Genomic DNA, 27,457 nt, shown 5'->3' with positions numbered 1-27,457 from the left:
CGCCATCTTGGATCTGCGCAGTGCGAACCAATTTTAACGCAAATCTGGCCCTCACTGACTTTAGCAGCCTTTTTAATTGAATTAGATATAGTGTGTAGTTTAGATTTAGAGTAGAATTATCATTGCTCTGTATTACAGTTCCTAAATTCACCAGATGTGTGTTACCTGCTGCTAATTTTACTCCAAAAATGCTAATTTTAATGAATAATTAATTAGAAGAGCGCATTGCTCAGAATCTTATAGATATATAGCCACTATCTTGCCTTAATTTCATAACGGCGTGGGATACAAAAAATATAAATCCATGTTAGAAGGGTCCTACTTGTATTTTTAGTCTCTTTTGCAGATTTTGTATCGAAATAAGAGAAATTTAGCATTAACAATAAACCTTAGTGTTTTAATTATAATGTGGCGCCTTTTCGCCACTACTGTCCTACTACTTTGCATTTAACCTGTATCGCCAGGTAGCAGTAAAAGGTGTGCGACAATCAGTGCACCCTTACTGCACCTTCTCCCCACTGCACCTTAAACCTCGCACGACAGCAGTCGCAACACAATATTCTCTCTCCGGCTAGGATGAGTTTTCGTGCGAGAATGTTCTAGAAACTTTGATAGCTCGAATTAATAAGACCCGAACTACGGGGTAAGTTTAATAACTGTTTGTATTTGAATGTGATGTTTTTATTGTTATGATCATTTATTGTACTTGTGATTTTTGATTGTTTATGTAATTTCACAGTCCTGATCCTGATCTTGGTCTTAATCTTGATTACTAAACCACGAGACATGAATAAAAGACGAATTACTACAATGAGAAATGCGCATTTCTGACACCGGTTCCACGTACCCACAGTAAAATTGTTTAATTTTGCGTCTTTAATTCCACTATAAAATTTAAAAATATTTTTTAATTGCTAATTGAGCAGTTGCATAAACCCTTAGTTATTGAAGTCGCCAACAGATGGCGCAACCACAGACTTTATTAAAAAAAAATTTTAAGCGGTTTTAAGGCATTTTCGCTGCGATTTCAGACTCAAACTAGCTATTTTGCTTTTTTTAATTAATTTGCTAATTTTTGACGTGCTGAAAACCAAAATCGGTTAAGCCATTCGCCGTAGAAACGTTGGAAAAGATTTTTTTATTTCAAAAAATAGTTTTTCACGATATTGGTTTTCAGCACGTAAAAAATTAGCAAATTAATTGAAGAATGCACAGGAGCTAGATTGAGTCTGAAATCGCAGCGGAAGTGCCTTAAAATCGAAAGTCTACGGTGGCGCCATCTGTTGGCGGCTTGGAACACTTAGGGTTTATGCAACTGGTGAATTCATGGTTTTAGTAAATCAATAATATTTTCTTCTTGAAAGTAGGGTTTTAAGGTTTCATGCTTATCAAAATTTACCTTAATTAAATATGTAAAATCAGAAATAAAAAAGTCACCTACATACTTGTTATGCAACACGCGCAGGACGAGAGTGTATTTATTTCTCCGTTCCAGGCGTTGCTTTGTCATTCCTAATTCATTTTAAAGATCTCCTATACTCTTTATATTCGAGGTAATCTAATTAAACAGTCATTTTCACACAGAATCATATTTTTTATTGTACCTCAGCAAGAGAAACACAAGAAATTAATGTTATTTTATGGGTTCTCGCAGACGAAAAAGTCAAAGTACGTTCTGGTCGTAGCGTTCTCCAATAAGCTGATAAAATAAGCGAAAATATCTGGTACGCCGTCTTGGTACCAAACGCCCACTTTTCCAGCATTCACGTAGAGGAACGACTTCAAGCACGAGTATCTGACGGCCGAGTTGTAAAGGGAGTCTGGGACAACGACTCGGCTGCGGCACCACACCTCGTGCGTCTGGTTTATGAAATCTGTCTCGCCAACGATCATATTATACGCAGGGGTGGACTTAGCTACAGATAAATAAAATTTTAGAAAATAACCAAAATAACAGAGTGGAAATGCATCTCGTTACTAGCTGGTGGGTGCAAGGAATAAGCCCACTTGAGGTCTGCGAGGGTCCGAGGCTCGAAAAGTCGCATTCCGCGAGCGCAGCACTGCCTATACGCCGTCACTGGATTCTGAATTTTTATTATTATAAATATATCGATATTTTTATATTCAAATCACGTGTCCTTTCGTAGCATTAAGGAAGCTGACGAAATATGTCTGATTTTGGTATGATACCGAACGCCCGAGAGTATCTTTGAGAGAGAAAAATAGTTGAATTGATTGAATTAAAATAATCAATAATTACCTGAACCTTGGCCAGCAGTGAGTGTGTCTATAATTGTTTGCTAATTTTGTACCGTAAATTATATTAGGGCGCAAAAGAAAATGAACTCTATTTACGTCTATTTCGCAAGGAATCATATTCGGAAGCTGACAAGTTCTGCGAATTGGAGCGCACGGCATCGGAGGGGTGTACTAAATATTCAGATTGAGGCGTGCGGAGTTATCGAAATTTGTCGATTTTTACCACTGTCCCGTTGTCAAAATTATTAACAACTATTTTGGACATTAAATCCGGCTGATTCTGCTGGCCGCACTTGTAGGTTTCATATGCAGTCACGCATTCATCGTCAGAATCTATAGTTTTTTTATGATTTTAATTTATTTCTTAAGGTCGTTGATACTTATTTTGCTGCACATATCGTAGGTATCAAAACCTTGTTGCATTATCAAAGGTTCGTCCTGGGACACGAATTCTATTTGTCTTAATGTGGCAATTTTCACCAGAGCACCAAGGTCAAACTATAAAAAACGATTATTGTGTGAACTTTCTGAGTTTTAAAAGCTTTACCAATCCAACTTCAACCCCGATACATTTCAAAAAGCACTGTTATTTAGAATGTGATATTATCATTTTTTTTTTTTTGTAAAAACAATAAAAAATTACTTTAAGATTTAAAGAGATGTTTGCAGAAAGAAAAGCACTGGCATTCAGAAGCAAGTCAATTTGATCTGTTCAAAATTGATCAAATCATCTATAAATCCAATTTATTTAAAAACAAATTACCAGATGTGATGTTCCAAATCTCAGCGCACTCTCCCTGCATCCCCCTCCGGATTGTCGCATTTTTCCTCACGTCGCAAAGGAACATTTTCTCCTCTTTGCAGTCAGCGGTGGCGAGTAGCATCGATTCGTTCCTCACCTCGAGATAAACGCAGTTAGGACCCGCCTTGGGGTGGCCATCCTTCCACCTGATCTCAGGGTTGATGAAATCCCGATTCAGGGAGCACCAGTGGTAGTCAGAAGGGCAACCCAAGTCAGTTCCAGAGATCCAAAAGTCATCGAAATTTTCAGAATTGTATTCTAAAATTTGTTTCAGCAGTATTTTGTCCGAATTTTTTCCTCATTTTACCTGTTGTTATTACGTTGAATAAACATCGCCGTTTCCCCTCAGTCTCCATCGAGGCCAGGGTCAAGCCAATTCCACAGCATTGTTGATAAGCAGCTGCCCAATTTGACTGAAGGAAAGGAAATAATTTTATTTTTCGTTGAAACTATCGAATTTAGAAGAAATTTACGGGATTATTCAAGAAAAATAGAAATTGACGGCCGCATCCATCGTGCCAATTGCCATAAGAGAAGCCATCTGCGTTTTTTTATTTAATTAAGTCTGAGAGAAATGAAACTATAAGTTAGCACGCACTTTTCAGGTAGTTTGCTTTGTCGAATAAAGTTGCCTGTATTAAATATTTTGGTTTGCATAATTACTACTAAAACTCATATTTTTTAAATACATTTCTCTTGCAAGGATCTTTCGGGCAAGAAACAATGCAAGGCTTTGGGGTTGTGCTGATCTGCATCTTAAATATTTAAACGTTTCATGACAGTCTGCGTTTTAATAAAATAAATAAAATTCACTTTGCAAGCAAAAATGTATCTTTGCATGCAGTTTCGGTCCGTTATGATTGTGCCAGTGGAATTCAGAACGAAGCGGAAATGGGCGCAGTCTTCATATCCTGCTGCGTTGTCAGGCTGCCCACGCTCCCATTTCAGATCTGAAGGGAAAACTGTGGGCCCATCGGGTTTGCACCACACCCACCGGCCCACAGAAGCCCCCTGCCGCAGACCCGAAGTCCAGTAATTGAAATTCGCCTTCCAGTCAGCTAAATGTGTTTAAAATTATAAAAATGAGGCCTGAGAATATAAAGGAATTAAACCTGATTTGATGCCAACGGTCAGGTTGGTCAAACCTTCTTGCTCGAAAGCGTCTTCCAAGTTGAGAGCTTCCATTCCTAAAGCACAACACTGGTGGTAGTTTTCTTCCCAATGCATCTATAATTTTATTAATTTTAATTCGCTACAGTAAATTGTTTTAATATTTTAGACCGGTTTATTTCCCAAGAGATACGTGTGGTTGCCGATATCGATCCAAATTCCGTATGATGTTTTATCTATATGAATATTTAACCTTAAAATTATAAAAAAAACAGATTCAAGTTCATGCTTATCAAATTTCCGGCTGAGTCGAACAGTGATTCCTAAAATCGCGCATATAATATCAACTTCAAAAGATAAATAAAAAAATAACGTTTTTCGTGCATGTTTTTGGGCAGTCTAACTGAAATCGACAAATAAAAGGCAAAGCATCTTCGCAATTTCTGTGCACCATCCCTTTTTTCGAGTTGTCCAGAGCCAGACAACGCTCATCCATGATGTTAGGGGTTGTGGTTGTTGGCAGCCAAAATTTGTCCGAGGAAACCATCGTTGAAGAAATGTTCTCATTCGTCGAGCACCACTCATACCGCTTTTTCTGCTGACAATTTATATCTACGTTCGAGCCACTTGACCAAAATGTTCCATCTGAAAATTTAATATAATTATGATATTTTTCTTGTTCAAAAATTGTAACTTTACTTGTCAAGGTGGCTAAACAGTCCATTTCCCCAAGGGAGCCGATGGCTAGGAGCGACATGTTTAACGCTTTGCAACGTAATCCAGCTTCATCTCTTGAAACCTTCAAGTTTCCTCATGCTATGCAATTTTTTCTTTGACAAAAATCACTCACAGCCACATTGGAAACATAAAACTTCCTCCTGCATGATGTTGCATTTTGCACTGCACCATCTGATACTAACAATAAGAAAAGGGTGCTCAATTTAATTTATTTTTAAATTTTAATGAGGTGTCTAAATATTAAAATCTCACTCTGCAATGGAACATTATTTGTCGAGTGTTTCTGTAGAGGGGTTTTAATTAAATTGAATTAATTTTGAATAAAGTTTTACTGAAAGAAAATTGTTGAAATCTTCGCACGTTCCGAGACAAGGCGAAATAATCTGTAAATATAATTTTATTTTTAAAATTGGAATTAATTTAAATTATTGCGACAGAGTATACTTTTGTTGTTGTTAGTGCTACTGTTGAAGTGGTTGCCGTTGACGTAATTGTTTTTGTTGTTGAATTGGTTGCTGCCAGATTTTATACGTATATCTTTATAGTAAAATTATTAAATAAAAGAGAGTTAGAGAACCTTTCTCAAAGGTCGAGATGAAACTCGTAGTGTCATCGATTATTGGTGATGCTGTTGTTAAAATTGTGACTTCAGCCTTAATCGTCGAAACGTCGCTCGTGATGACATCATAAATAGTTGGCTCAGTTTTTTCAGGCGTGCTGAACTCAACAAATGCTGTGCTTGTATCTTGAGTAGCTATTTTAATTCATCATCGACTTCAGCAAACTTTTTGAAAATTTTATACCCGTAATTTCAGTCGTTTCAGCGGTTTGATCAATTTCAGTCGGCAGCAGGTCGGAGCTGCTTCCTGTTTCGCCGTCCGTATTTATTAGCGGGAATGTTGGAGTTATTCTGTCGTGCTTTAGAGAAACCATATTTGTGTTATTTGATAAAAATTATTAAATTCAGACTTTGCTTGTCTTATTAGAGGATCTGTTCCTCGTTGGTAAACATCTTTTGAATCCGCAACACCGGATAATTTGTGTCCTTCTTGAATTTTTGGTAATATAAATTTTAATCGGAGCTGTTGAATCTATATTTTTATTTGTTAATATTAAGTCTCATAGGAATCATACCAGAGTTTTTTCTGACTTTTATGGATTTGATTTTGACCTAAATAAAAAAGTTAGTCTTTTGCCTTCGAATATAATAGGCGGAGCAGTTTTCCGCAAATCGGTAGGTCGATTGGACGGGATCTCCATAAGATAAAACTGAATAAATCATCGTAATATAAAACACTCAAGGTGAAAATGTTTAAATAATAACAAAAAACAAAATAAGAGAGGTAGTATAGACACAATTCTTAGATTAGATCTCTGTAATTTTTTGCTCTTTTGACCCCTGTCCTCTCGGAGCGGGAAGGGCGCGCACTGCACTAGCACGAATGCTGAAACCCTGGTGCGAATAACACCGCGAACGGATTGAATGGGCGCACCAGGCCGCACATTTCAGGGAAGCCACTTGCCTCCGCACCGAGCACTGCATTGAAACGCTAGACATTCGTCCCGAGAAGCCAAATCACGCATGCTGCAAAGGTGCAAATAACCAGCAAGTAGCGAGCAAATTGTCACATAAAAATTTCAACGCCTGAAAATCCCGTCCAATCAACCCTTTAAATTCGCGGAGGAACTGCTGCTTAAAGTTATTGACTTACTTTCTTTTTTGCATGTCTTCCTGCCTGTACTAGAACCACCGCACAAATTAAAACCAAGCTCCAGAAAAAGACGTTCATCGCACTATCGAGTCGAGACTGAATATGACTGATGTGGCTCTGTGGCATTCGCAATAATTAAATTAACCATATATACCCGCACATATGTATAGAGGAAAAAGCAAATAAATCACGTGGCCCAGTTCCATTATTTCCTGTGCAACTGTGACAGTTCGCGAGCCAAACTACGCATTTTAATTTATTTTAACGATAAAATTTTTGAAATTATTTTTAAGAAATTTTGATAAGCGATTTCTTGTATAAAATTTAAGGGATCAGAATTTGCGTTTCGTTCACGCCGGCATCAAGAGCGTCTCAAACGGCGGCACATCCAATCTGCTAATTTAAAAAAATTCTTTGAACTGTCAACGGCAATTGACTTAACGATTTCAGACCAAAAGAAAATCCAAAAAATAATTTCCGGAAATTTTATAAAATGGGTTAAGGCCCCACACAAGTCTCTAGGAGGCCCCGCTCGTCATTCACAGACTAAATTTGTGCACGGGCTAAAGTGGTTTAGGAACCAAAATTATTTAAATGGATTTATAAGTCATCTTAAACGGGATTTTATAATGTTTTGTCTTGGGTATTTTATGAAATTCAATGAAAAGTAAAAATTGAACGTTGGCATTCTCATTTATTCTGGCAATTGACACTGTTCAGTTGGCTTGAGTACTTGAGAATTCAAAGTAAGATTGCTGGAATTGCAGTTTTGAATGAATGAAATATTTATTAAACACCAAAAGGTGTACAACAGTACACCTTTTTGCAGTTTTGTGGGTGAATTTTTCGGTAGTGCAATTCCAAACATTCCTACCAAAACATTTCAAGCATGTTGTGGGTGAGATTATTGTCCAAGCACTTTTAAAAAGGAATTCGGCATTGAAATGTTGGTAATTTCCTAAACCGAGCAGGTTTTTTGTTTCACAATTTATTACTAAAATTTTTATTTTTACTCTGGCGAAAAACGAATTACACCGCGAAACTTCTTAACTTTAATTCGGCCTCTTCAAATACTCTTTGGATGCAATAAAAGCTGAAACAGTTTTACATTTCTCGTTTTCCGTGCCGGCAATTAATAAAATGATCGAGATTATTTGCTTTGATCATTTTTACCACTTAAAATTTATTCTGAAAATAGGAACAAAGTTGATCTTTGCATGTGAAAAAAAAGAATTTGACTGAAAACCCGATCGAGAAAATTTCCAGGCCAAAAACACTAACTTAAAACATTCATTTTAATCATTTTAAACAACTGTCCCTGACTGAAGCTGGTTTTAAACTGATTTTTTATGGTAATGAGAGTCTTAAATTGAATGAGTTTTTTTTTAATAAAATTAGCATACGTCATAACGAATGATTAATAAATTTAAATGAAAGACTGAATGTTCAGTATAAGTTGTCGTTTTTATTCATTGTTTCTAAGGCGTACATGAGTAAAATTCGTAAAAGATGATTAAAATAAATTCTTAAATAGTAAAAAACATGTTTCCTTCTTAAATTAGGTGGCATATAATACCGATTGATTGAGAAAAAAGCTGTGATCCGGAAATTCCTATTGTAGAGTAAGCAGAGTGAGCGTTCCTTCTTCTAATTACCAAAATATCTTATCAAGACTTGTACATAAATTAATAAACATATGTCTAAACAGCCAACAAATAAATTCGATAAATCATTATATTTGACTCTCGCACTTAATTCCCAGCCAAGAATCCCGAAGGTGGAATTACAGATTTGTGGATAAATAACTCCGATTCCAATCATTCCTGCTAAATTATTTCAGAAATGTTGCGAGTGAGATTTTTGTTAAAGCACTTTTCAAGGATAGGCAATAATAAAATGTCGGTAATCTCTAAAAATTTGAGTTTTAGCAAACAAAAAGATTGCAGGCAGCTTTAAGCGACTGGGGAAACAACCTTAAAAGTGTGCAATTAACTTAAAGTCTCGCTTCTCAGAATTATAATTTAATAAAAAAATGTAGATGGCTTGGTTTATAATAATTGGTTCGGTGGATGTGGCTGAAAATTTATATTATACATGAAAAATCCCGAAAATTAATTATAATTTGAACGGCAAAAACAAAAATATTTCCATCCCTGTAGTCAAATTGGGCCACAACTAAAATATTCATTGTGCTGACTGTATTTTTATTTTACGATTGCAACTTTTGCTTTTCACAGACTAAATTTGTGTGTTTAATAGGAACCAAAATTCATAAGTCGTCTTAATCGGGACTGTATTTATAATGTTTTGTCCCAGGGAATTCAATGAGCGAAAAGTAAAAATCGTTATAATTCGCGTATATTTTGGCAATTGACATGGAAGTTGTAAGAGTAACGAGTTTAGGAGTCCAAACACAAACCCAAACGTTCCTGCGTCTTTTCTTCAACTAGGCGTTGATCCCTTTCTCTTACCCTCCTGAGGAGGTCTAATTTGTAATCCACTATGTCAAGTAATTTGTCAAGCTCTTTCCTGTCTTTTTTAAATTGCATCCTCCTGCATGCAGTTAACTCATACGGCCTCATCAGTAATTCTTCATCGTTTTTTTCCTCCTTGGCCTTCGCGAGCTCCACTTGATTGTAGAGTTCTTCGAGATCCTTCTTAATATCGTCTAAGCTCTCTGTTATGTCAGCGGAAATTTCTGCACGCGGTGATGATGCTGGACGGGCTGAGCCGTTATTCACGCCGTGTGTTGCATCCTCCTGTTAACAATAAATTTATTGATTTTACAACAACGATCAAATGAGTAATGCAATAATTATCTGAAGGAAATCAAGATCTATTTAAAAAGTTTCAATAGAGACTTAAATGAATGAAGCACAGATAACAGGTATTTTTAGTTTTATTGTATTCATGGAAATAAAGTAGGAATATTTTCTTTGGTGCTTTAACCCCGAGAGCGGTGGTTGTTTGTTCACATTTTTCACGCACCTCCATCACCACACCTGTCAATTGAGCAAACTAAAGCGGTCGGCTGCGAAGGAAAAATATCTGACCAGCGGACGACTATTTTAACTGTGAAGCAGCGCGCCGCATTTTCCTCCACGCATCCTAAATATGTGCATGGGATATATTATAAGCATCCCCAGAGACCAGACTCTGCGTAGTTTATTATCAGAATTAAATTAACCACGTGCAGTCTGAACTGTCGAAATATTATCTTGATATCTATCAGCTTTTAAATATATTCGACGGGAATTAAATGTAGGAAATCAAAGAGATTATTTTTCATTTCAAATCCCATTATTTTTAGGCCACCACCACCCTCAGCTAACTCCCGGTGAGATGATTTAGTGAACTTCATATAAAAAACTGCATTAAAATTTGTGTTAAAAATAAGGTATCTGAAATTCTGGGGTTGTCAGCGTTTAGAATTTTCAAATGATTTTTTTTGTATAAATATTTATCTAACAAAAATATTAAAATTTTAGCTTATAAAAGTTGGTAAGAGATTTAAAATTGCTGCTAAATTTGTTTCAAAAAAATACAAGCCGGACCTGCGAAGAACCAATTTATTCCAATTCCCAACCCTGAGCAAATTTAAGTATTTGAAATAAGTGTGCCTTAAAAAAGTTACTCACTTTCCGCTGAGCTACTCCGCTTTCTGAGACATCCATGGCTGGCACTCGTACAGTTCACTGCTGGTTTTCAAAGAGAAATGAGCAAAACGACACAGACACAAATTGATTGCTCCCACTACTACCCTGAAATTTACCACCACCACAGGAAAACAACCTCAAACTTTTGCTCCCCACTATTTTCGTTCCTTCCAGAAACACCCTTTCGCTATTTGTGCTTTTTCTCTCTTTGCTGGCAGTGCACATAAATGCGCCGATTTAGAGCTGGAATTGACACAAAACGCACACCCTTGTCATGCCGCCATCAAAATACTTGATGCTGCGTAAACAATGTGCTTTTGTGTTCAGACCAGCCGCTGACGAGACCATCGATGCTTTTTTCTTCTTTATTCCTATTTGTTGCGCGACTCACAATCAGTGCGCAGCAAAAGCCGCCTGTGTGTATGTCGCAATGGATGCGTGTCACAGAATTGAATGTGAACTTAAAAAAGGCAGAGAAATTATACGTAGGTCAAAAATATTATTGAAATAAAATATAGGTGACGCAAAGGCCCAGGGTATATACGCCATCGGGCGCACGGGGCAATGCCCCGGAGGGCCGCGGGACAGGCCGTCTGACACTTTATTAACTCAATTCATAAAAATGGCACGTCTCGTTGCGCGCCCCGCGATCAGGGCTCACAAACACCAAAAATGAAAATTTCAGCGTTATGTTATTTTTGGTTTTGAGAAAATCCTCTTCCAAATTTATGTACATTTTCGATTTTTCGGGTTCTTTGCACCTCTAAATCTCGGGTTCTATCCATCAGAATTGCAAAAACTAGCAAACTTTAGACTCGCCCTAACCTCCACTAACTAGCCAAAGTGTTTAGGTGGTGCTTACCCTCATCCCCTTTCAACCCCACTGCTACAATTTTGAAAAAAAAAATATATTTTAGCATCCTTCCTCTGGGCTTAAATCTAGTTTAAATTACCCAGAACTCCTTCTTAACTACCACCACGTCCCTTCTTTTAAAACCAAAAACAGAAAAATATTTTAAAAACATACACAAAAATAACACATCAATTTTTAATTGTAAAATTTTCATTTTTTTAGTTTTTTTTCAAGTATTGCCACTTAGGGGTGGAAGGAAAGCACCCCTAAACCCTTTAGCTGGTCAGGGGAGGTGGGGACGAGTCCAACGGTGGGCAATATTTGCAATTTTGATGGTTAGAACCCGAGATTTTGAGTGTGCAAAAAATTCAGAAAAGTCAAGAAATTATATATAGTGATTTTGTGTTTTGCCAACGTTTCAAACTCCAAAATCTCGGGTTCTAAGCATCAGAATTGCAAAAACTACCCACCGTTAGACTCGTCTTGACCTTCCCTAAGCATCTAAAGTAATTTTTAGGTGATCACCCTCATCCCCTTTCAACCCCATTGATGACAAATGCGAACATTGCACACAATTTCTTAGTGATAGTTTTTTTTCCACTTGAAAACTCGTAATTTTTTTTCCAATTTCATTATTTCTGCAACCACAATTTTTGGGTTCTATTTAACCATCACAATTGCAAAAACTACCCAAAATTGAAATCATCTTCAGGGTTGAAATTCGCAAAAAAAATGCACCACTGGCTGAATCACGCAATTTTTAATTTATACTGACAATAAAAGGCGCTGTACATTACCAGGCGACCGTAAAGACAATTCAAGAAAAACTATATAAATTATTTTGAAAGCGTGAGAGACGAGCAATGTTAAAGTTAAACGTAGTGTTCGCGCCCTCAGCGGCCAAATTGCCAGAACCAACCACTGACTGACGCGTGGAAAACTGGCAGCCAAATGCAACTCCTCCGAGTTATGAAGGAGCACAGGCTGGCAGGCTGTATTTGTGCTGCCTCACAGAACAGAAGGCGTTTGGATCTCTGCCGAGCAGCAACAACCACCGTGCGCGCAAGCCCAGTAAGCATATTTTTTCAGTTCTTTTGTTAAATCTTGTCTGCGTTCTAATTAATTACGTAGGAGTAAATACAACCAATTTCGCGATTGAAAGCCTTTTGATAATTGGGATAATTGCTAGAGTCTCTTTTACATCATTATTTTAAACTCGAACTGCCGCATATAATTAATTTCTGCTTTTCAATTTGAAAAATACAGATAATTCAAGTAATTAATAAAAAGGAGATTAATTAATCAATCAGTTTGCTAATATTTGGAGAAACTGGACTATTTATTTGAGTTTAGAGGTCGCGCGCTCTTGCCACGCCAGCAATAAGACGCAGACTTTTTTCTGAGGATTTCGGACTGCTCACAGGCAGTGCGGCAATTAATATTTCTTAAGCCTCATAATTATTTAGCCGCGTTAATTAATTGTAGTTCAGTGGCCCCCAGTTTATAGAAAGAGTGATTTTGACAGCGACTTCTTAAAAATTGGGTAAAATCAACTGTATTGCCTGTTGATTTTTCCCTTGCTCGCGTGACATTTGAAGCAGAAACTCCTTTAGGCAATAGCAAAGAGGGGGGGGGGGGGCTCTCACCATTAGCCCTTGTTGACAAAGGTTCGGCTGAACAATACTGCCGCATGTGCTTGGCAACAAGTCGTCCGGCCAGCCGGCCGCCCGGCCGGCGGTTCATTGTAAAAGTAATGTGTTTCCCATCGGGCAGAGTGCACCTGCTTGTTTTTTTTAACCGTGGACGAAATATCCCTCGAATTACTTTAGAGTGGTGCGTTTATCGGGCCCAATTTTTGCTGCCCGGGCAGGATTGTACCCCGGACACGCTCGCACCCGATTTTTTAACTCATCTCATTGCTTGAGCGCGCCTCTGGACCCGATATTCAGGGCCCGAGTGCGCCCGCCCACGGTGTCAAAAAATAAAAATAAAATTTTCACTGCATTTTCATATCAGCAGTACTTAGCATTTTAAAATTTACTTTGCTGTCTCTGTTTTTAAAAAAATATTTTCGAAGTCGATAGTTAGAAAATTATTGAAAACAGGTCAATATTGAAAAATATTTTACCACCACATTGCATTTTTTTAAATACGGGATTTTCCCAATGGTGTTTTTCACTAAGCCCTTTTCGCTTTCTGGTTAAATAAAAATTTGCAATGCATTTGAATTTGTTTATGAGAATAAGGTTGAAGTAGACATCTGATTGTGAGCCAACTAAAGGTAAAAAATTCTCATGATGCTGGACACTAAAAAGAGAGATTTTCACCAAAAGACCGAAAATTTTAACACTTGGCGGGCATCGTAATTTTCCAAAATTTTGGACTCTTGACACGAAATGTATCTTTTCGGGTTTTTCGGAAAAATGGAAAAAACCTAAATCTGGTTGATTATCCCGCTGGTATTATACGCAAAAAACAGTAGTTAATTTTTGCACATTGCAAAATTAGGGAACCCTGGTAAAGCTACAAGTTGCGCGAGGTGGTAAATGATGACGTATATATCGGTAGAAGTCTGAGCGAGCCGCGCCGCACCGCCTTTTTTGCTTAAATTTTGAGCCAGCCGCCAGTTTTTGCTAGCCGCGCCTGCCGAGTACTATTTTAAAAACTGCGACTACCATTGCAAATATTCCGCTGTACCGATCATTTTGCAGTAAATTTCATTAAGATGGATTTTTTCAACAAATTCCATACTCTTTAAGTAAAAAAAATAGTTTTTTTTGTTTCTTTGAACCTCTAAATCTCGGGTTGTAAGCATCACAATTACAAAAACTACCCACTGTTAGACTCAACTCCACCTCCTCTGAGTAGCTACAGGGTTTAGGGGAGTTTTATCTCCACCCCGAAGTTGACATACAGCCTAAAAAATGCACAGTTAGCGGCGCCAGGAGACGGTCGTAAAACAAATATAAATAAAACAATTTAGCATTGGGGTTGGAAGGGGGTGAGAGTATGACGTATGACTCTCCTAAATCCTTCAGCTGCTCTGAAGAGGTCAAGACGAGTGGTTTTTGCAATTCTAACAATTAGAATCTGAGGTTTGGAAGTTTGGAAATACAAATAATAAAAAAATCGAAAAATGCCATTTTTTAAATTTTTTGGTTAGGAATTTCTTTAAAACTAATAAAATAGTTCTTATGAATTTTAATTGAAGATGAAAAGCCGATTTTTTTGGTTTATAAAATCTTCTTGGCAATCTGAGCGTGCCAAAATCATTATTAAAATCAGCAGGGGCCAGATGAGCGATAAAATTGGTTCGCATTACGCAGATCCAAGATGGCGTCTGAATGTGGAAACAAAAAGCTCTCTTTGGATTGCCGTACGAGTGTCAAAAGTTTGTTTTTACGATCAAAAAGACTCAATTACTTCATTTTTATCACAATATTGAAAAAAACTTGCTTCTTTTCGCGCATTTTCACGTGCGACCGTTTTTTCGCGCCATGCTCCACTGGACACCATGTCTGCGCGTCACACGAATCTGGTCCCCACTGATTTAAATACATCAAATTATTGAGTCTTTACTACCAAGTAAGCTTTTCACTCAATAAAATCAATCGAGTTGTCAAAATTTCTGTATATTTACCAATTACTATTGTTGTATGAAAGTCATAAAAAACAAATTTTCAACAGTTCATATTTTTTCAGCCTCTGAATCTAACGGATTTTGAAGGAGAGGTCGAAGAATTTTGACTCAGAGATGTCTATGCATAATCGTGAGTGCTATTTAAATTATAATCCTTTAATGTGATCTATGATTGTAAAAAATTAATCCGGCCAATCCTATACGGATTTTTAATTTAAATTAAGGACGATAAATCTACCTCTGGAATTGCCTGATTCCCTAGTAAACTTTTTGAATTTAACAGCCTCAATGTGTTTCTTCTGCAAAAAGAAGAAGCTCTGGGAATCTCACAATCTGAAAACAACTATCGAGAAGATGGACGCAAGGACCTCAACCAAGATCTACGCTGCCATGTGTTTTAACTGCAAACATACATGCTAGTGAGACAACCCCGCAGCGTTATAATATTTTATATCTATTTTCATGTTTTTTCTAGCAATCATTTTACATTGAGGAATTTGCATTATGCGACCTTTGGCTATAAAGAAATGCTCCAAAAATTGCCTTGCATCACTGATTTCATCAGCAGAACCATCACTGAAAATCCCCCACGTAAATTCCTTAATTTTTAATTATAAAGTGGATTTGAGCTGAAAATTCTAAAAAATATTGATCAGCGGAGGCCAGATGTGCGATAAAATTGGATCCCACTGCGCAGATGCAAGATGGCGTCTGAATGTGGGAAAGAAAAATCTCTCTTTGGATTGCCGTACGAGTGTCAAGAGTTTGTTTTTCCGATCCAAAAGACACAATTAGTTAAGAGTAATGCAAATTATTGACCAAAACTTGCTTCTTTTCGCGCATTTTCACGTGACAATTTTTTCGCGCCAAACTCCACCGCCATATCTGCGCGTCGCACGAATCTGGCCCCAGTGCGCTGATATTTATATCGCTTTGCAATAATCTTTATAGAGTTAATATTGACAATTTATTTAGGATTTGATGTTGGCGACATCGTGATGGGACTCAGTGACAACCAATATTTGTGCAAGATCTGTATTAAGTTCGTCAAAATGGGCTCCGATGGAGCGATATACGGTTACGGTGAGTCTAGGGGTTTTTTATGGTTCAAAATACTTAAAAAGGCTAATTCGTGACGGGCACTCTCTTGCAATCGGTGTCAACGCGCTTTATTTATACTCTTGTCTCCTACTCCTCATTTACATACATTAATTCAATGACATTTTATGTTCTGCATGGTGTAGAAAGTCTTGGCAACAGGCGAACTAAGGACCACTTTATCAAATGCCATTCCAAAGAACAAATATCCGAGTGCCCTTCTGGATGCCGTGACTTCTTCCGAGAAAGAGAGATGGAACGCCACAAAGCAGAGTGCAGCTTTTTTTGCCCAGTTTGCAAGAAAAAGGTCGCAGATGTAAAACACTTTAGAAACGAGCACCCAGATTCGGACTTCCAAAAATGCAAATACATGGGCTGCACCGCCGTTTTCCGGACCTATACTGGAGGGAAAGAAGATATGGAAGAGCTCAACGAGTGTACGAAGCACGTCATGACTTACCACGTGTGGCAGGAGATGGGTGAAAATGCGCTTAACCCCCTTGACATTAACGAGAAGAGAGATTGAGTAAAATAGAGTAGACGTAATTTTTTAGGGATGTATGAAATCAAATCAAAATTCTTTTCCATTAATTTGGGATTTTTTTGAAATTTTGGCAGCCTTTTCAATTTAATCAGAGGTAGAGAGCAGTTTAGATTTAGAATAGGAATAATCATTTTCCTGTATATTCGCTTTACAGTTCCAAATTCATAAGAAAAGCCTTAAAACTGCTGCTAATTATACTCCAAAAACGCTAATTTAATTAATAATTAATTAAAAGAGCATTGCTCTGGATCCTATTGGTATAGCCACCGCATCTTGCCTTAATATCATAGCGGTGTGGGATACAAAAAAAACATTCATGTATTTTTCGATCAAATTTGTATTTTTTAGTCTCTTTTTTCTGCAGATTTTTTATCGTGTGATGAGAGAAATTTATTATTAACAATAAATTTTAGTATGTTTAACATTGCATTCTTTTTTATTTTAATTTTAAACACGCGTCTTTAATTTTCAATCAAAATGTATGTTTCAGAAAATTGGCAAAATTGCACAAAAACCCGCAATTAAAAAATCCCGTTTGTTGCAATACAGTATTTTTCCGGAAAATGCGGGTTTTGCGAACCCTGTAAGTGCCACTTACAAGTTTGTACCACCTAAAAATTTCAACGCCAAAAAATCCCGTTCAAAATCGATCTCTAAATCCAAATCTGCTCACTTTAAAATTAAAATTCTTTGAGCCGTTAATGGCAGCTGACTGAATTTCACTACCACGATTCCAGACCAAAAGAAAATCCAATAAAAAATATTTACAAAATATTTTATCACGAAGTGACGTTATAAAATAGGTTAGGCCCCACACAAGTCTCTAGGAGGCCCCGGTCGTCATACTGTCTGCGCAGTAGTGCCAACCTGACACTAGTGTCGTGCTGCCCCGCCCACCCGAACCGTTTGGCTTGTGTATTCAGCAATAACCTCTGTTGTAAACAATAAACAACTGCAGGTAAAAACATTTAACTTAACTGAAAACCTGCGCTGAAGACACCTTGAAGGCCTTTTACCGCTTCTGCCAAGATTAAAAAGTTCAAACCATGGCTGACGAGGATTATTGCACGCCAACGCGGAGGGTAACGCGGAGCATGACGGTTTGTATTATTTTATTTACAAAAATTTATTTTGGGGGCTTTTTTCATAATTAATTGTGAAATTCAAATGATTGAATTATTGAAAAACGTCTTATTCAGGATAATTTGCAGATGAAAACCGGATCAGTTGTGTGCGAGGAGGTGAAACTGTCCGCTCTGCTGAAGGCAACAAAAATATGCGAAGATCAGAGGGAAAATAAAAAACAAGAAGAGATAAAGCGAAAAGAGGTCTGCATATTACCCTTTTTACACCCCAATTTTGACTAAAACGAAATTTCAGGAGCTCGAAGCCTTCACGAAATTAATCTCAAGCGAGCCACCCAGAAATAAATCATCTCCCGGCGCAAACAAGAGTCCCTCGAGAACGGAGGAAATTGTGGACGCAGGCTCAAAGCAGAGAAGGATTTTGGAGGAGCTGGAAGAGGAGAGGCTGCGTCAGGTGGAGGAAGCGGTCGCTGAGAGGGTGGACCAATTCAGGGCCAACTCGCTGGCGATTCGAACGCGTCTCGAGTTGAGCTCGAAGCAGCGAGAGAAGGAAAGGTTTCAGATTGAAGATGAACTTAAAGAGGAAATGAATAAAATCGACGCCGTGGAGCGACACAGGACGTCTCTTGTTCTTCAGCTGCAGACGACCAAAAATGCAGAGCAAGAAAAGGTTTGGTGTTTTTCTTTTTTTAGTTTTGTCTTTGAATTAATATTCTGACTCCTTGCAGAAAATTGAGAAAATCATCGAGGATGCCAGCAAGATGGAAATGAAAAGGAAAGAGGAGTTGAAGGCCAAAAGAGAATTGCTTGAGAAGATTGTGGCCAACCAGTTGAAGTTCAGGGAAATTTACCAAGAGTTGTCTGATTGCCTAAGGTCTTTCCCTTACAAAGAAGACCTCATGTCAGATGGAACGCTTCTCCAAGACGTGGCGGGAATTAAGAATCTGACCAGTATGATGGAAACTCTGAGCAAACAATGCAGAGTGAGTCCGGATTTTGCGTTTACTTTAGCTAAAGGGTTGTAAAAATCGTTCATTTATTTTCTTTTCGTTTCTTAAAGCGTAAAAACTCATTTAATTTGTCCTGCAGGTTGGCGAGGTGAGCAATCTGGACCTGACGACGTCGGAATCGTTGGTGCAAAACCTGTCCGCCGGCTACTCGTCCGTGAAGGCCAAACTGGAAGTCATCAGGGAAAGTAAAGAACAAAACGCCGCCCCTGGTGAAGTACAAGCGAAAACGGAGCCTGAAGAGGTGGTGGCCACCCCGCCAGCCGAAACGCCTACAACTCTAAATGATGCTCCAGCTTCTCCTGAACCGGCACAGGCTCAACCGCCAGGTGACAGTTCGGAGGTGCCTCCAGGTTGGGTTTATTCTTAATTGTTTATGCGGAGTTTTTGACTGGATTTTGCTGTAGGATTGGACGGATTCATTTCTAAGGCGAATTTCTTGGAGCTGAGGCGGTTCCAGACTTCTTTTGAGCAGCACCTAAACCTCCTGCAAGGTCTGGAGGAAGACCAGTCAATGAAAAAGTTCCGATTTCAACTCCAGGTAGAGGTTTTTCTGCTTTAATTTGCATTTTTTTCTATCATTTTTATCAACCTCCGAAAAGACTATTTTTTCAACCGAGTTTATTTATTATTTTCTTTTTAAATTAAACCCCTTGATTGTCTGGAAATTTTCAGAAAATCTCCAATTTTTTCAAGAAGTTTGCTACAGGCCATTAAACAATCATAATTATTTTTAAATAATTAAAGGTGTTCTTTTAATTTTTTTAAATGTATCCAGGACAAAAATGGCTTCTCAGTCGCCGCGAAATTGATCTGGGATCATTTTAAGACTAAATACGAGCCGATCTGATCAAAATCCTAGGAAGAGAAACATTTTGAACAAAGAAAAATGGGATTTTTACACTTCCTCATAAGGGATAACATCACAGGCAATCGAAAATTCGTGATTTTATTCAAACCCTAGTAAAATTGAAGGGTTTTACCGCCTCCATCGCACGTGCAGGACCGCCGCCGGTCTGGAAACTGATTTTCAGATTTTTCGTGCCCACAGAAAAATTAAAATTAATTTTTTCGTTTTTTTGGCTTCGCGCGACGCTTAGTGCTCACAGGTGAAAATGGTTTTATTTTTCTTAAAATTCAGCTGTTTGTCTGATCGTCGACCACGATCCCTCATCGGATAGGTCTTGGACGGGGCTTTGACCTGGCATATCCTAACGACCTTTTTCAGGGTACCCCGACCTGAGATTCGCTTCCAGATCGGTTTTTAATTATTTTTCAGTCATTCTGAGCACATTCAGCGTTACTCGGCCACGATTTTTTTAACATTGTCTGACACCGACCTTCCTCATGTCGCGCGTGACCTGAGATCAGACCCTGGACTGTTATTTTACCCGTCACCGTCGCTTGTAAAGGATCTTTTGGTCAATTTTTGTCTGGACGGACAGTTGTCCAAAGGGTTGGGGCGTAAAGGGCCTCTTGGGCAGAAGACACTACTTGTTCTTTAAACTAAATTAAATTAAAATTTACTGTTTTAATTTAATTTTTAACTGACCTCTTACTAATTATTATTTCTGGTCGGTTATTTACTAAAATTAATATTCTTTAATTTAAATATTGATCCACCATTGATAAGGTCGAAATCATTACCTTGGTGCAAACATTGCTTGCAAGAAACTGGTTTAAATTAAAATAAAAATAAAACGATTTTTATATTAACCCCTTTATTTTGTCGTCAATAGAAATCGGTGAACACGCCATTGAACGCAATCTCAGCCGTGAGTGCCTCGCACCTGAAAGACAAGCTGCAGAGGCTGCAAGCAGTGCTGAGGGGCAACCCTGTCGAAGTCGGAGGCGTCACCGTGTCCGCCAGCGCTCACCCACAAGGGGTCGCATTCTGCACCTATTTGCTCGCTGAACGCATCGTGGTATGCCATTCAACTCGTCTCCTAATAATTTCCATATTAAAATGTATTTTTAAAGGAACAAGGCGAGCAAATCGTTTCAAGCAAGCCCGAAAGTGCCTTTGCCATCGCGTCCGTGGCTCTGACGCTCTGGTCCGAGTTTCCAGTCTTCGGAGACATGCTCATGGCCTACTTCTACACCAAATGTCCCTTCCTGGTGCCCTACTACCCGCCTAGAGCTAGCAATACGTCGGACAAGAGCTACTATGTGTAAGTCTTTGCATTTATTTCTGATTTAATGGATAAAAAAATTTAAAAATGCAGATTATTAATTTATTTGTGTGAATATTTTAATTTTACTAACAAAAATTTTTAATTCCCTCCCTGATCACAGATCTTTGGGCTACAATTATGACGACGAAGGGAAAATCGAGCCTCAGGATAAATACCTAAAAAGAATGACCGGCACTGCTTATTTGTTCTTCGCCATTCTAACCTCCAAACTGCCCAGAGAGTGCAGCCATCAGCCGCCACAGACGCTCTCAATAGTTTGGAAATGGTTGAGCAGCTTGTTAAATTTAGGTAAGAGACAATATTTATTAATTTTCCTTTTTAATTTACTATTTTCTCGTAGACCCGAGGCCCGACATTTCTGCGACGCTGCTGCTGACGTGTTTGGAGGTGACAGGAAACGCAATGTGCGCCACTTATATGAAGCAATTTCACAAGCTGGTTGTGGTGATTGTCAACAGTTACTTCCCTTTGATACAACAAGTACGTATTTTGAGAATTTAGAGTTGTCTTTGGTTATTAATTTGCTGTTTTTCCTTTTTTAGGTTTCCCCAGAAATCAACAGTGGGCCCATATCGAGACTGGAATTGTTTTTATCAAAGACTGCTAGAGGATTTGTGTTTCCTCCGCCCAATGGAGCTCTACCAGCAAATTTTTGGTAGAACTGGAAAGAAATAAAAATTTTTTTGACTGTCCACGAAACTTACGCGTGGACATTTGAAATTAAATTGCGATTTCAATTATTATCATAACACCCTGCTGTTTTCTACTCCCTTAGTTAGGTTTGCACATTAAATGATTTAAAATATCAGTGGGTAAAAATATTAATTTCAAGTTTCTCGCAAGAAAAATTTATTTTCGAAGTGGGATTTGTTTTCAATTTTTCCGCTTTTCACACTTAGCACCTCCTCTCGTTCGCCTTTCAGGCGATAAAGCACCTTGAAATGATGTAAAAATTTAATCTTCCTCTCCCCTTCAATGCTAATTAAATATAAATTGAATAAATTTAAAAAAAACAAAGTCTTCTATTTTCAATTAATGAATTATTTGTTCAATATAAAATAATTTAATAACTTTAAATAATATATTTTACAATAATATGATATTAATTTAATTTTTGGGTAAACTTGGAGAGAGATTTCAAATTTTACAACACGACGACACAGCGTTCTATAAAAATTAATTACGGTTGCAAAAAATATTTAAATTCATTCCGATACAATTTCGGTTTAAAGTTTCCTAGATTAACAAAATTTTACGATTATAATTTATTTTAAAACAGTTCGATTAAATCTTAATGTAACAATTAATTGATTATCAAATTTAATACATTTTTCTCGCTTGCCATCTAGTCTCCCTTCGAGACACGCCCACACACCAGTAAAAAAAATTGAATTGACTTTATACATAATCAAATGAATTATTTTTAGATGGTCATTGTCATCAAAATCCAAGAGATCAGAAGAATTAAATTCGTGCAGCAATTCGGTTCGCGCCATTCGCGACGGGCAACAATGTTTCAGTTGGCAGCCACGTTGGAATTAAGTTGGCAGCCACTTCGAAAATAATTTTCGACCGTCCTTTGCCTTGCAGGCGAACCTCAAGGCCGACTTTTGCAGGGTTTTCGACGGATTTTCCCAAAAATTTGCAACATGAGTCAGGTCTTCTTGAAAACCGTCTGCCTCTCCCTCAGGGTGAGTGAAAAATCCGCAAAATTCGCGCCTGAAACACCGCGAGACAACCTCCAGATGAGTTTTCTTGATCAGCTGACCCGGTTGACTTTGATTTTTTTTCGGCCTGAATTTGATTCTCGTTTAATTAGAGTTTAGATTGGCTTGATTTGAATTATTCTCATTTGCAGACGGCGCCCCAGCAGTGCGGTCGGCTGGTCCCTCTGGTGTCCACCCAGCGAAGGGCATACTCGAGCGGCGAAGAGGCCGATTTGGTCGTCATCGGGTCAGGACCCGGAGGTTACGTCGCCGCTATCAAAGCTGCCCAGCTCGGCCTAAACGTGAGCCTATTGTTTTGGTTGTCTGATCTAAATAATTATTGAAATTAATATTTTGTCCAGACCGTCTGCATTGAGAAAAATGCAACCCTCGGCGGCACCTGTCTCAACGTCGGCTGCATCCCTTCCAAGGCCCTGCTTAATAATTCCTATTACTACCACATGGCCCACACCAACGACCTGAAGAACAGAGGAATTGAAAGTACGGCTGTCTGTAATTATTTAATTGATTTGTTTTAATTAATTATTTTATTCAGTTTCTGGCTTGAGTTTGAATCTGGAGAAAATGATGGATGCCAAGTCGACGGCAGTGAAAGCCCTGACGGGCGGCATTGCCCACCTTTTCAAGCAAAATAAGGTTCGCTTGGTGAGTGGCCACGGAAAGATCACCGGCACAAACGAGGTGACTGCCCTGAAAGAGGACGGCTCCAGCGAGGTGGTTCGCGCAAAGAACATTCTGATCGCCACAGGATCCGAAGTCACACCTTTCCCTGGCATTGAGGTGGACGAGGAGACCATTGTTTCTTCCACGGGAGCCTTGAAACTCGCCAAAGTCCCGGAAAAACTCGTTCTCATCGGTGCTGGCGTCATTGGCCTCGAATTGGTATGATTTTTTTGTCCTTATTTTACTAAATATGTATTTTTTTTGGTTTAAGACAGTGGAAGAAAATAATATAATTTTTTTTTAATTATATCTGTATATTTTTGTCTTTGAGGCCTGAAAAATTCGTCTCACGGTGATTTTTGTTTTTGAAATTTCGACTTTTTCGAAAATTTGGGCGAAAAAAATTCGTGAAAATTCGAAAAACGGTCCAATTTTGAAAAACTGAACACGGGCAGACGCGCCTTATCAAGGGGCGTTGATTGGTACAGAAATCTGCGCCGTCCGCCCCACAGGGCTCCGCCTGGGCCCCAAAAACAAAAGTTTGAAATGTCTTGAACCGTGTTTTTTGGACTTAAAATTTTTTAACTCGGCTGCTATGGGTCTTACAGTAAGAAAACGAAGTTTATCAGACTCGCTGTAAAATTATACGCCTCTAAGACCCTTTTGCCGCCCCCGCCTGCCTCCAACACCGCCAATTTTTGTGCTCAAGTAATTTTATGGCCTGTCGATTCCAAGGAAATTCTTAAAAATTTCGTTATTTCTTAAGTTAACTTCGAAAATTAATTTTAAAAATCATCGCAGAGTAATTAACATTTTAAATTTTGTTTTTAAATAATTTTAAGTATTTTTTCGTGCTTGTTTTGAATTTTAATCTATTATTTTAGGGGTCTGTCTGGTCTCGTCTTGGTGCCGAAGTGACCGCTGTGGAGTTCCTCGGCTCGATAGGAGGTTTGGGCATCGACGCAGAAGTCTCCAAGACCTTCCAGAGGATCCTCACAAAGCAGGGACTCAAGTTCAAGCTGAACACCAAGGTGACCGGCGCCAGGAAGGAGGGCAGCAAGGTGCTTGTCTCCGTCGAAAGCGTCAAGGACCCTGAAAAGAAGGAAGAGGTATGTCAAAATTTTAAATAATTTGATTTTTATGAAATTATTACTGTCAGGGATCGCAAAATATAGAATTTTATTCATTGTTTTTCTTTCCAGTAGACGGATAACATGAAATTTTCTTATAAATATTTTTTTAAATGATTATTTTTACTTTAGATGGCAGATTTTGCAAGTTTGTGGATTTTATTTCCTTTAGAAATTCAGCTTTTGGCCAATTCTTGTATTTATTTGTTGTCATTTCTTTTTAAAATTTACTTCTTACTAAAGTCAAAACATTTCAGCTGGATTGTGATGTTCTGCTTGTGTGCGTCGGTCGCAGGCCATACACCAACAACCTCGGCCTGGAGGAAATTGGAATCGAGCGCGACGAAAAGGGACGCGTTCCCGTCAACTCCAGGTTCCAGACCGTGATCCCCAAGTATAAAAATAAATTCCCATAAAATATAGTAATTAACCTGATAATTTTGTCTAGTGTCTTTGCCATTGGCGACTGCATTCACGGCCCAATGCTGGCCCACAAGGCGGAGGACGAAGGAATCGTGTGCGTCGAGGGCATCGCTGGAGGCCCCGTGCACATTGACTACAACTGCATCCCCTCGGTCATCTACACGCATCCTGAAGTCGCCTGGGTTGGCCGCACGGAGGAGGACCTCAAGAGTGATGTGAGTAAAAGCCAAAATCTCCATAATAAGTCGCAATTCTGATCTGGCTTTGAACTTGCACCCACAATAAATCGAAATCTGCTGAAAGTTAGTTTCGTAAAATCATTAAAGAAATCTCCTTAAAATATGCAGACTGAAGCTAGTAAAATTTAACTTTTTGAATTAATTATTAATTTAACGTTCTATTTAATCTTCCATTTAGTGATTTATTCATGAAATGTAAAAAAACGCGATTTATGACACTTGCCAATTGTGGTTTTTGGGGCCTAGACGGGGCCCTATGGGCCGAACGGCGCTGATTTTGGTACCAATCGATTCCCCTCGGTAAGGCGCGTCCGCCTGTGTGCTAATTTTCAAAATTGAACCATTCATCGATTTACTGCGATTTTTTTTCGCCCTGATTTTCGAAATATACAAAATTTCAATGAATTTCGCCAGCCATATCTTCATTCCAGGGCAAAATTACGAAAAAAGTGGCTTCTGAATGGACGAAAAATTTATCTGGGAAGATTTTAAGACAAAATACGAGCCGATCCAATCAAAATTCTAGGAGGAGATAGATTTTTAACTTTGAAAATCGTGATTTTTGCACTTCCTCCATAAGATTAGCATGGGAAATCGAAAATTCGCCATTTTTCCTGAACGGGGGACTATAATGGGTTCTCTTCGAATCCATCGCACGCGCAAGACTACCACAAATCTGGAAACCCATTTTCAGATTTTTTGCACTCCTAGAAAAATTAAAATGATTTTTTTTTCGTTTTTTTTTTTGCTTCTCAACGCGCCAATGTTCACAGTGAAAATTGGTTTTATTTTTCTTAAAATTCACCCGTTTGTCCGATCGGTGACCACGAACCCTCATTACACAGGTCTTGAACGGGGCTTTGACCTGGCATACCCTATCGACCTTTTTCAGGGTACCCTGCGACCTGAGATCCGCTCCCAGGACAGTAATTAATGCTTTTTCTGTACTTGTAAGCACATTTTGGCAACGATTTTTCCCCCTTGCTTTTCGCAGACCTTCCTCAGGTTGCGCGACCTGAGAAAATTAATATCAAATGTTAAATTTTAACCGTTAGTAATATTTGTGTCTTCAGGGCATTGAATACAAAGTTGGCAAGTTCCCATTCGCCGCCAACAGCCGTGCCAAGACCAACAACGAGACTGACGGCTTCGTGAAGGTTGTCGCCGACAAGGCGACCGACCGTCTTTTGGGCGCCCACATCATTGGACCCGTGAGTTTTGTCTTTTATTTTATATATTGGATTTACGTCGGCTCGGTTCAATTCCAGGGAGCTGGTGAAATGATCAATGAAGCTGTCTTGGCCATGGAATACGGAGCGTCTGCCGAGGATATTGCCAGAGTTTGCCACGCCCATCCTGTAAGTTTTTTAATTTTAATTGCAAATCGAAAAGGGATAAATTAAATTTTTTGAAGAAGAGTAAACTAAGGAAAAAGTTAAAAAAAAGTTCAAAAATTAATTCAATAAAACGAATAGTTGTTTAATTTTAGATTTGAAATGTATTTATTGGCTATCAACTCATGGAATTATTCTTTTCAGACCTGTTCCGAGGCGCTGAGAGAAGCGAACCTGGCCGCCTACTTCGGAAAGCCAATCAACTTCTAATTATTGACAAGCAGCCGACAAATTAATTAATTTCCGTTCGCTAACCAGCGTGCATTCGCCAGGAGTAGCCACTGCCTAGATCATTCACTCTCTCTCTCGACCGCGCATGGCCACATCCGGGTTCCACCTAAACTTTTATTTCCATCAATCCGCAGTTGTAGACAATATTTGTTTTAAAGCTCTGTAAATAACAAGAATAAGAGAACCTTGCCGTGGATCCTTTCAACGACTTAATGAAATGCACCATTTTGTTTAAATTTGGAAGAGTGGCAAAATGTGTAAGAACATAAATCACACACTTTATGTTAGATTTAACGAAAGGATGATGAAAAAATAAATTGTTATCAAAAATTTAAATTTATGGCAATTTTCTCATTTTACATTACCTCACTTATTAATTGTTGATATGTTAAAATTAACAAATGTGGAAAAAGGAACAGTTAAATTTCAGATATTCTCAAATTTGTCAAAAAATTAAATAATTTTTATTGTTTCGCTTCACCTCATTCCCTCGTCGCGATTAATTTTTTTTAATTTGCGAGGAAAAACATTTTTGAAACATATTAATATATTATACTTCTGATTTGTTTATAATTATTATATTTGGTATTTATTTTCTGAATTAAATTTAAAGTTAATTTTAAAAGGGTTATCAGACAATATCAGAATCTATTTTTACAAAAATTAAAATCTAGAAATATAATGCGTAAACCTGTTAAGAAAACTAGAAAAAATCTAAATAGAAATAAACTCGCTCCTTACTTTTTTATATTGACGTAAAAATATTTTCTACGAAAATGATAATAATTTTCATCTAGGGTAAGCCAAATTTGCTTTGTACAAAAATGCACCACTGTTTTTTGCGCTAAATTTACAGCTGGAAAAATCAGTTTTTGGTTTTCCGCATTTTTACAAATTTAAATCCGAAAAGGGTTACATTTTGCGCCAAAAATTCAGGAATTTTGGAAAATT

At 38.1% G+C, this 27,457-nt stretch overlaps 3 protein-coding genes and 1 long non-coding RNA gene across 5 annotated transcripts; 3 read left to right on the top strand and 1 right to left on the bottom strand.

Annotated features, from left to right (window-relative positions):
• Window positions 1-1,613: 1,613 nt before the first annotated feature.
• Window positions 1,614-6,711, bottom strand: LOC135946222 (uncharacterized). Its single transcript, XM_065494349.1, has 28 exons — window positions 6,622-6,711; window positions 6,044-6,080; window positions 5,879-5,991; window positions 5,713-5,827; window positions 5,487-5,663; window positions 5,354-5,424; window positions 5,242-5,292; window positions 5,162-5,192; window positions 5,022-5,086; window positions 4,871-4,970; window positions 4,545-4,816; window positions 4,343-4,494; window positions 4,174-4,288; window positions 3,875-4,119; window positions 3,751-3,816; window positions 3,660-3,693; window positions 3,535-3,602; window positions 3,369-3,474; window positions 3,023-3,319; window positions 2,903-2,967; window positions 2,807-2,842; window positions 2,640-2,757; window positions 2,483-2,592; window positions 2,356-2,430; window positions 2,261-2,300; window positions 2,134-2,207; window positions 1,979-2,084; window positions 1,614-1,916 (listed from the first exon to the last, which is right to left on the bottom strand). Exons 11-28 carry the CDS (start codon window positions 4,555-4,557, stop codon window positions 1,639-1,641), a joined length of 1,998 nt encoding a protein of 665 aa, XP_065350421.1. The 5' UTR covers window positions 4,558-4,816; window positions 4,871-4,970; window positions 5,022-5,086; window positions 5,162-5,192; window positions 5,242-5,292; window positions 5,354-5,424; window positions 5,487-5,663; window positions 5,713-5,827; window positions 5,879-5,991; window positions 6,044-6,080; window positions 6,622-6,711; the 3' UTR covers window positions 1,614-1,638.
• Window positions 6,712-15,457: 8,746 nt separating this feature from the next.
• Window positions 15,458-16,838, top strand: LOC135947224 (uncharacterized). The gene is made up of 2 exons (XR_010575607.1): window positions 15,458-15,853; window positions 16,015-16,838. It is a non-coding gene; the product is annotated as an uncharacterized LOC135947224 (long non-coding RNA).
• A 468-nt stretch (window positions 16,839-17,306) lies between these two features.
• Gle1 (nucleoporin GLE1) lies at window positions 17,307-21,424 on the top strand. Of its 2 annotated transcripts, none has more exons than XM_065494794.1 (11): window positions 17,307-17,512; window positions 17,624-17,740; window positions 17,793-18,167; window positions 18,226-18,480; window positions 18,587-18,857; window positions 18,912-19,045; window positions 20,244-20,429; window positions 20,485-20,675; window positions 20,800-20,987; window positions 21,040-21,179; window positions 21,242-21,424. In XM_065494794.1, the coding sequence occupies exons 1-11, from the start codon at window positions 17,459-17,461 to the stop codon at window positions 21,356-21,358; spliced, it is 2,028 nt and encodes a 675-aa protein (XP_065350866.1). In that variant the 5' UTR covers window positions 17,307-17,458; the 3' UTR covers window positions 21,359-21,424. The 2 variants fall into 2 exon arrangements, with proteins under 2 accessions (XP_065350866.1, XP_065350865.1); XM_065494793.1 differs by having other exon boundaries at window positions 17,612-17,740.
• An 805-nt stretch (window positions 21,425-22,229) lies between these two features.
• On the top strand, window positions 22,230-26,846 carry LOC135946244 (dihydrolipoyl dehydrogenase, mitochondrial). The gene is made up of 10 exons (XM_065494374.1): window positions 22,230-22,390; window positions 22,558-22,707; window positions 22,768-22,906; window positions 22,962-23,308; window positions 23,974-24,198; window positions 24,477-24,613; window positions 24,668-24,857; window positions 25,955-26,092; window positions 26,150-26,239; window positions 26,420-26,846. Exons 1-10 carry the CDS (start codon window positions 22,349-22,351, stop codon window positions 26,483-26,485), a joined length of 1,524 nt encoding a protein of 507 aa, XP_065350446.1. The 5' UTR covers window positions 22,230-22,348; the 3' UTR covers window positions 26,486-26,846.
• Window positions 26,847-27,457: the final 611 nt, after the last annotated feature.

This window comes from Cloeon dipterum, chromosome X, assembly GCF_949628265.1.
Source record: "Cloeon dipterum chromosome X, ieCloDipt1.1, whole genome shotgun sequence".
Classification (NCBI taxonomy): Eukaryota; Metazoa; Arthropoda; class Insecta; order Ephemeroptera; family Baetidae; genus Cloeon; species Cloeon dipterum.
This window is presented reverse-complemented; position numbering and strand designations above follow the sequence as displayed.

Coding starts and splice junctions, on each gene's coding strand:
- LOC135946222 (XM_065494349.1), bottom strand. Junction 3,694..3,750: donor AAGATCCTTGCAAGAGAAAT/GTATTTAAAAAA, acceptor TATTTAATACAG/GCAACTTTATTCGACAAAGC. Junction 3,320..3,368: donor ATTCAACGTAATAACAACAG/GTAAAATGAGGA, acceptor AACAAATTTTAG/AATACAATTCTGAAAATTTC.
- Gle1 (XM_065494793.1), top strand. CDS start 17,459: ATGGCTGACGAGGATTATTGCACGCCAACGCGGAGGGTAACGCGGAGC. Junction 17,741..17,792: donor AAGAGATAAAGCGAAAAGAG/GTCTGCATATTA, acceptor ACGAAATTTCAG/GAGCTCGAAGCCTTCACGAA. Junction 21,180..21,241: donor ACTTCCCTTTGATACAACAA/GTACGTATTTTG, acceptor TTCCTTTTTTAG/GTTTCCCCAGAAATCAACAG.
- LOC135946244 (XM_065494374.1), top strand. CDS start 22,349: ATGAGTCAGGTCTTCTTGAAAACCGTCTGCCTCTCCCTCAGG. Junction 23,309..23,973: donor GCGTCATTGGCCTCGAATTG/GTATGATTTTTT, acceptor CTATTATTTTAG/GGGTCTGTCTGGTCTCGTCT. Junction 24,858..25,954: donor AGGAGGACCTCAAGAGTGAT/GTGAGTAAAAGC, acceptor TTGTGTCTTCAG/GGCATTGAATACAAAGTTGG.